Source organism: Rhagoletis zephyria, unplaced genomic scaffold, assembly GCF_001687245.7.
Source record: "Rhagoletis zephyria isolate East Lansing unplaced genomic scaffold, Rhagoletis_zephyria_1.1 Rzeph_scaffold_03091, whole genome shotgun sequence".
Lineage (NCBI taxonomy): Eukaryota > Metazoa > Arthropoda > Insecta > Diptera > Tephritidae > Rhagoletis > Rhagoletis zephyria.
Window position 1 is genome coordinate 8,870 of NW_016160175.1, and position 9,365 is coordinate 18,234.

At 35.8% G+C, this 9,365-nt stretch overlaps 1 protein-coding gene across 1 annotated transcript in view; it reads left to right on the forward strand.

Annotated features, from left to right (window-relative positions):
* Positions 1–6,903: 6,903 nt before the first annotated feature.
* Positions 6,904–9,365, forward strand: part of CNMaR (G-protein coupled receptor) — a gene marked incomplete at its 3' end in the record, with an annotated part of 27,261 nt that continues 24,799 nt past the window's right edge. The window contains exons 1-2 of the mRNA XM_017623207.1: positions 6,904–6,983; positions 7,050–8,568. Coding sequence (XP_017478696.1) covers positions 7,666–8,568 — 903 coding nt within the window. The remainder of the gene's footprint in view (positions 6,984–7,049; positions 8,569–9,365) is intronic.

The window sequence follows — 9,365 nt, forward strand, 5'->3', positions numbered from 1 at the left end:
TTTACTGGGAATGCATTCAATAACCTAAAATATTTGCGAGAGGGAGCGAATTCGAGAGCGTAACAAACCGAGAGAGCTGCAAATTCTTGCAAGTAAAAATTTTACAAGCAGGTATTTGAAGGAGTCAAAAAGTAAGGTTATGTTTCAAATTCAAATGTAAACAAACTGTTTTAGAGGATGATTTGATGAAACATAATTAGTGAAATGAAAACATGGATGAAAATTTTAAACCTATTGTATATTTTTTATTTTTATGACGATGGGAACTATTCCCAATTAAAAAGAAAATTGCGCGCCAAAACTTAACCGTCAGAAAGTGTCAAAATGGCTTATGTTGCCAGTTTTTACTAGTTTTGCGTTCAATAACTTTTTTTTTAAATTTTCTCTTGCTCTCCATTTTACTCCCTATTTTTCTTTTACGCTCTCGCCGCAAGTACTTACTGGAAAAGTTATTGAATGCACCTAATATTTTAGTCTTTTTTGTGATCATTACATTTTCAATGAAGTCTTAAAACAGTCGCGTACTTTTTTCTGACGTTTTATGCTGCACAGCTTTTTTGATGCTTTTGCGAGCGTGCCTGCTGGCATAGATCGGCTCTTCCTGAATTGGCTTTTAATGTGCAATTGCAAACATTAAAGCAAGCCTCGTAACCTCAAGTGTTTACACAACCAGCCTTTGAACACGGAATCCTTAGCCCAACAATCCAGAAAAAAATCGTTTGATGCAGCTGCAGCAAAACACAAAGATTGTGGAGATTTATTAAGGAAATAATTCAAACTCAGTTCTACTTATAAGATTTAGTACCAAAGAAAAATTACTGGGAAGTTAAAAAACGTAATTTTTTACACAAAAAACGTCCAAACGTCAACAGGGTACAAAAAACGTCCAAATGACGTTAAAAACGGCATCCTGGCAACGCTGATCACTGGTCTGGACTTGTTTTATGCTTCTCGTTCGTTGATACGTTCACGTTCCCGTTCGCGTACGAAGGTGCGTGAATATTTCCGAACCCTGCTTTGCTATGATGAAGTACAAACATATTGCACATGTTTGTATTTTTCATCGTCAGAAAACACAAAGTAAGGCTTCTGAGGCTTCGGCTTTATCAGATATCTGCGTGGGTAGAATGGGTTTTCAGCTCTTTCGACCACAGTATATACAGTACAGTAGTCGGCCGCTGTGGTGTAGTGGTAAGCAGTGCGCGCTTTCACTCATCAGCACCTGGGTTCAAGCCCTGGTCAAAGCAACATCCCATAAAAATATAGAAAAAGGTTTTTTCTTAACAGCGGTCGTCCCTCGGCAGGCAATGGCAAACCTCCGAGTGTATTTCTGCCATGAAAAACAGCTTCTCATTAAAATACAATCGCCGTTCGGAGTCGGCGTAAAACTGTAGGTCCCTCCGCTTTGTGTGACAACATCAAGGCGCACGCCACAATTTGGAGGAGAAGCTCGGCCAAACACTAACATATGTGTAAGCGCCAATCTATTATTATTATATACAGTAATAAACCTTTTCGCAATTTTCCACCATTTGGTCACCGAGGAGTACTTTTGGGTTGTGTGCAGCGTTTTCGTTTTGCGCGCACGGCAACACTTACTGTGGGGAATTGCGCCTCGTGATTAGAAAAAGTTCATTTCGAGGATAAAATAATGAATTTATGAACAAAATGTAGGTTAAGTATAATATTCATCTTTAATGTATGCTGATATTCGTGCTAAATGAAGAATAATATCAATAGTTAAATACATAATTAACGCTTGTGTTTTATAAACTGAAAAACTCAAATCGTAATTATAGCATTGAATGCAATTTTCTTAAATGTAAGTTTAAAATAAAAAAAGTCCATAGAAAGATTATATTTTTATGAAAAACGTAAATTTTGTGAATTTATCAAGCCAAATTTTCGAATATATTTATGTCTTTATTAAAAACAAAAAACCAGGTTTGTATAGCTATACAGGCCTCAATGCCTGCCAGCGCATCCTCCCAGGCAGTCCATTAAACACGCCCAAGTATGAGTGATCTACAAGTTAGAAGCGTTTTCAGCATTAGTTCATTTTCATTACGGTGTAATATAACAAATTATACACTGAACTATGATAATCTGTACTAGTATCTACAATAATAGACAATAATTTGCAATGTTTTTACACTTTTGCAATTAGTTTCGGGCACTATTACACAGTCATGACTTATGCCACTCTGCCATAGTACGGTTGTTGCTCCTTTTCATACCACAGTAATTTTGTATACAAGTACAACTCTGAATCAACAAAATTCATACTCATTCTCATTATCAACCCTGATCAGATTTTACCCCCGAGGAGTACTCAAAAAGGTTTATTACTGTATATACTGTGCTTTCGACACTCACGTGAACGGGAAGCAGTAGTTGCAGGACAGCACCGGGGAATTTTTACACGGATGGGTCGAAGCTTAACGGAAGTGTCGGTGGATGGTTCTTTCATGCAGGGCACAAGCATCCGGCAGAGCTAGCATTAAGGCAGCAGTCGAATGTCTGTTAAACTGCTCAACTTTGGCAAAGGGATTTTCCCCGGTTAGACTCATTTGGGTACCAGACCCTATTTATATTGCAGGGAACTCCGTTGCAGAGAAGTTGGTCAGGAAAGGTACCCTCGATTTGTTATTGGGAGGATACTGAAGTATTGGTTTTCACACGATGGGGCTAAATATCACACCGAATCGTCACTGTTTACAGAACAATGAGGTGAAATCAAAACTTTGTTTTAAGCTGCCTAGATTTTGTTAGGCTACGAAAAATATTTATTTCAGTAAAAATAACTTGTTCCTTACAAGAATGCAACAATTTTCTCTTAAACAATGACACTGTTATGGAAGTATAATAACGACCAAAAACATTTGATTTAATAATTTAGCTATATTTCTTAGCCATAACATAAATTCCGATTTAGCTTTTTTTAAATTTATTTTTCTGCCCATTTAGCCTTTCCTCTGAAGTACAGTACTTATTGCATATAAGAAAATCAGAATTTGAACGAAAAACCTTTCCTATAAGCATTCTTTTTTTATGATGACTGTGTATTATAGGTAGATCATTTCTTATATACAGACACATTTATGCATACTGTACATTAGAGTGGTCCATTTTTTTTTCTTTCAGCTACCCCTCAGATATAAATAATAGAAAAAATAAGGAGACACGTATTTTTTATTTTGAAATCGGCCCGTGCGGCCGAGGCTTTGAAGTTTCCCATGTATTTTACATAGGAAAAATAAATTTTTTTCGTAAAATTGCAGTCTACAAAAAATAGCACTATAGTGCTTTTTTAACTCAAGCATTTTAGCAAGTGTGATTTAATAACCCATAATCATATCTGTTATATACAAAAATTACTTATTTTATGTTTTCATAAGCATATCACGCATACGGTTGCCAGACGTACTGATTTTATCAGTACAGTACTGATTTTTCAACTCTTAAGCTGATTTTATTAATTTCTTCAATCAGTACGCTAATGTCCTGATTTTTCGAAATCTGTACTGATTTGTACTGAATTTTCAATTCAAACAAAATACTTTAGGATTTTCTTAAGGTTTTTACTGTAACCGTACTGTAAAAAGTAAAAAGAAAATAATTAAATTATAGTTGAAATGTTTCAAATAATGTTTGTATTTCCCAAGAAATTAATACAAAAAAAAGATCAATCGTTTTATGGGCATACCGACGGGTCGTTACGTACCAGTTGCGATAATATTATGGAGCTTAAATTTAAGACTGACGTCTTATTGACGAATTATTAGTCTTTAAAAGTTTTTGCGTAGTTCAAAAAATTTATTTGAGCCATGAGGAATTATAGATGGACCTTCATATCATAAATATACTGTGTACAATGATGTGTACACTCAAGTGAATAACACTTTTATCTTTTATTGATTATATATTATTTTTATACAAAAATATTGTTAAAAACAAGTGCTCTGGCGTTTTAAAGTATTATCTGTTACTTACATTCATAATTTTGCTTTGAATAAAAATGTACTGAAAACTACTGATATTTTTAGCAAGAAAAAGTATAACGTACTGATTTCGCGTATAAAAAATCTGGCAACCCTAATCACGCACGAACAGCTCAATGGATGGCCTTAATTCTTTTCTCTTTTGAATTCTACTCGATGTTTTCTGTAGGTTTGTGGTAAAAAATTTAAAAAATAGGGTTGCCAGATATTTGAAAATTTAAAATTATTTAATGGTCAATAAAATATTTGAGTTTCTTCATTAAAACTAAAAGCGTTTGAAGATATGTAAAATTTTTTTATTGGGGTTGCCACCTTTCTAAAAAAAACAATGATTATTAAAAATTTCGGTTTATTTAATACCACAACATAAGTATCACACGAAGGGCGTACACATAAGCTTTGGACCAAAATGTTTTTAAATAGGGTTGCCACGCATCTGTTAACTAAGATGAGGTAATAATGTAAGTTAAGTGTAATTATGCAATACGCATTTTTGCACATTCGATCGTTCGACGTGGTAGCGACGATATATCATACTCGTTTTAAATTTTTTAGATATTTAGGTGCCCACTCTATCCAGAAATATGTAAGGGTTAAGGCTTTATTTTAACACCACCTTTGAAATGAAGAAGTAAATCTACCATATATATAAATAAGGGATGTAGGAAAAATATCGATGTTTTGCTTCGATGCATCGAAAATTTTCCACTCGATTTTTAAATAGGCGATGTATCGATGCATCGATGTTTTTTTGAAAACTACATTGAACGGTAATTCCAGTTTTTCAATTGCACATAAAAGAGAAGTAGAAGAAGAAGACTTTGACCAAAAAATTGAAATGGCTCCAAAAAGTTCCTTTAGAAAAATAATTACCTCAGTTGCAGTAATTCAGTTAAAATTTCGTACAGTTTTGCTAATAAGATATTTTGTTGTGAAGCTACGGTTGCCAGACGTAGTGATTTAATCAGTACAGTACTGATTTTTCAACTTTCGTACTGATTTTATTCATTTATTCAATCAATACGCTAATGTCCTGATTTTTTTAAATTTGTACTGATTTTTCAATTCTGAGCAATCAAATTTGTAATAAAGTTCTTCCCACCGAGCTTGGTACACGGTAGCTCGGTGATCGGTAATTTTTACCCATATATTTATCTACCAGAGGGCTGACATTTTTTGTCGAGTGTTGTTAGTTATCTCGAAAATAACTTTCAGTTAAACACAACAAACTTGAATAATTGAATGGCTTTGCCTACAACTTACAATTCGTTTTTCTCAATTTACTGATTCAATTTAGATACTCTTTTTGGCGAAGTCTTAGCCTTTCAAAGTTTTTGCGCAGTTGAAAAAATAATTTAAGCCATGAGGAAATAAATGCAGTCCTTAAATAGAAGTCTTTTTCCACAGTTTCAATAAATATGTAATTTTGTTTTTTCAATACCACGTTCAAACGAAGCACCTGAGAGGAACTAACTTAAAATAAAGTTTGCTTACTGGTGAAAAGAGAGAAACCGAGTTCTTGTTAAAATTTTAGAAAGTGATCTTCAAATTAAAAGTAATATTAAAATATGTAATGTTTAGAGTTCTTTGACTATTTAAACACTGAAAATGGAAATGATATCATTATTGCTATTAAAAAATGGCATGTATGTAAAATAATTTATTGGCTCCTGTAATATTATAAAGGTATCTCGTACTACATGTTAATGTGTATAAATACTCGTATTTATTAAAACTAATAACATTTTTACTTTTTATGAAAAACATTTTATTTATAAAGGCTTCCCCAAGAGGGCCCCGAATTTACCAAGATTAATATTTTTCTATGATATTCAGGCAGCGCCGAGTTTTTTAGTCGAAAAGTAGACTGTGTAAATTTTGTTGCAAAATTCCAAATAGTTTTTTTTATCAACAATTGAAAATGTTTACAGTGTTTTGGAAATTTTTATTTTTCTTTGAAAGTAAGAGTCCGAATGAAAAAATTTTGTTGGGTGCAGATTTATAAAACATTGAACTATACAATGAAATTATTTGCGTTACACAATTTTGTTTTGCTTTTCTTGGTAATAATAGTATAAGCCTTACCCATACCAAGATATTATTAAAAACAAGTACTCTGGCGTTTCAAAGTAAATATTATCTGCTACTTACATTCATAATTCTGCTTGGAATAAAATAGTACTGAAAAGTACCGATTTTTATAGCATGAAAAAGTCTAATGTACTGATTTCGCGCCAAAAAAAAATCTGGCAACCCTATGTGAAGCATTTTCAGAAATATGCTATGCAAATCGATGCATCGATGCCCCTCGATGCATTGAATCAAAGAAAAACATCGATGTATTTTTGCCACTGAGATCCCTAATACAAATAGCTTCGTAAATACGTTTTAAAATTATTCGATACTACCGATAGGTTCAATGCAAACTATGAAAACATCGAATGGGCTGACTATCGATAGTTTTACAGCTCTACGCTGACATTCGATTGGAAGCCCTAAATCTAAGGGAGAAAAATCCAATCTGGCAAACCCTACATCTACCAAAATGTATCGTAAAAGTTATCGATGCGTTTACAGAAAGCAAACCGCACATCGCTAAGCTAATTGATACTTTCACGGCATTTCAAGGTAAACAATGACCGACGTTGAAGAATAAGATTAAATTTTTCTATTTTAAACAAGTTAGTTGCTAGTTTTGTTACTTCAAATAGGGTTTTTATAAATATTTTTTGCCGCGACGCCCAGCATTTTCAAAGTAATCCAATTGTACAAAAATCATTCTGAAATGTCAAAGAGTACACAATGTTTTTTTTACAAAGTTTACGCGGTACAAGGTTGCTTTGTTTTGGTACGATATTGAAGCAGCATAATTACAAAGTATATTGATGTTTAGAACTCACGTCACCATCCTGGCATTAAGGACCAACCTCCTTTGATTGTGTAAATGTTGGGCTAATGTGCTGCAGTCTTTAAATCCTTTAGGTAAGCAGAGCAGAAAGACTTAAAAATATATATGTATGTACATGTGTATTAAGAAAATAAAAACAGCAAAACACGAGAATATAGCGATGAAAACTCAAAAAAGTGAAAAAGCAAGAATTTATGAGACCTATAGCGGCGGATACAAAAGTTATAGCAAAAAAAGTTGAAGCAAACAAAAGAAAAAAGTGCAAAGCAGTGAAAACATCCTGTAGCATCCTGCCGATGAATGTGAAAAATAAAAACAAACATGTAGAAGTGCGGGTAAGAAAAGTCCACAGATAAGGGCCTAGAGCTTAAAGGGCAAAAAGCTTTTGCAAATAACCCAATGAAGTGTTGCTCTTTAAATACTTCAAATAATGACAAAAAGATTGAAGTGGGCAAGAATAAATACACTGAAATTGTGAACAAATATATGCATACATTTTAACCGCCATGGACAATAATTTAAGCGCGCCACTTTAACTTAGACAAAAGTACTCAAAAACCGAACAAAATCATAAACTTTGCAAGTTAGTTAGTGCACGAGATCGAGATTGGCAACATACAGTAACTATAATGAGTTTTGAGCACTTGACACTAAGCCCCTACAAAATCCTAAGTTAAAAACCTACAATTTGTTAATGAGTGCGTGGCCAGGCTAATACATACATACATATGTACGTAAGTATGTACATACATAGCAATGGACTTACAAAGCACGGCAGTGAAGCCAATAGCATCAAACGAAATTATTTTGGCGAATAGGCGTGAAAAACCGATGGAGCCGGCATTGCCGCATGCTGAGAAATGGACCACGTCGTCTAGCACTTGGACAGACACAGCAGCCTATCGGACAAACCACCAGTATGATGGCCGAAAGCAGCAACAGCCCCCCACCTCAACGCGCTCCACATTTGTGGGCGAGTTGTTTAATGACACTTTTGCATTTCTCAACAATTCCATCATCAGCGGTGACGACGTTAGCAACGTTGATGGCATTAAAAATAATTTGATTTTCGGTAGTCGAAACAACAATTCACAAATCGTCAATACGTTCCCGACAAGCAATACCACCACTGGCGGCTTGGATGTAAGCAACGGGATGTTGGACACCTTCGAAATACTCGGCATCATGCTGAACTATTATTATGTGCCCGTTTTGGTATGCACCGGCAGCTTGGGAAACATACTCTGCGTCTGCGTCTTTATCAAAACGAAATTGCGCAAACTATCGTCAAGCTTCTACTTGGCCGCGTTGGCAGTTAGCGACTCCTGTTTCCTGCTGGGTCTTTTCATGCAGTGGCTTAACTTTGTAGACATTGACATCTATAATCGCGACTTCTTCTGCCAGTTCTTCACATTTTTTAGCAATTTGGCGTGCTTTTGTTCGGCTTGGTTTGTAGTGGCGTTCACTGTGGAGCGCTTTATCGCTGTAGGCTACCCACTCAAGCGGCAGACAATGTGCACGGTGCGGCGCGCCAAAATCGTCATAGTCGCGCTCACTGTTTGGGGCAGCGTACATTGCACGCCCTATTGGATTTCATCAAAGCCACTCTACTCGCCCAAACTAGACACGGTGCTATGTGATATGAACCCAGAATATAAGGTAAGCAAAAAAATTTGATAAATAAAAGTTGCTACGAAATAATAATAATAATAATAATAATTATAATAATAATAATAATAATAATAATAATAATAATGGTAAGGGCTAAGCTCAGGGGGTAAGGGCTAAGCTCAGGGCCTTACCGGGGTCACACAGGGCGGATCGTGAACGGCCTACTTCGGTGGGTTAGCTGCGAATAACCAATAAGCAGTCCCAGACCAAGAGCGGCAGGAGCCGAGGGCCTGATTTAAAAGATCAGAAATGCTTGATGAATCTCCTGCGTCCGGGCGAACGGATGCCGCCTCCCAAAAAGCATCCCAGGATTGAGACCAGTTAGATCCTGTTCATGGCATACTGGAACATGTATACGATTAACTCGACATTGGGCTGGCGAGAGCAGTATTCCACCACTTTAGTATGTGAGGGTGACACCTCACAGAAATGGCTGGTGGGCTAATGCTGCAATCGCCTCCGTCTCGTTAAAACCTGGCAGGTCTTCAAATACGTTCAATACACGTCGCCATTTAGTTGGCCGCACAGGTCCAGTTGAGGTTTACTCCTGGTTTTGCGCTGTCTTGGCTCTGAACACAATATCCCATAAGGACTTGTGTCAACCCTCGCGATGGCCTGCTCCTTTGAGAGAAGGGAACTTCGGGACACTTAAAGCTACTGTGCTACGTGTGGAGATAGCGGTTTGAAGCGGAGACCCAATAGAACTGACATGATTAAACAAATAGCAAAAACAACTGTAATGGGTGTAGATGCTCCCGAGGAAGAATGCAGCGCATTTAGAAAGA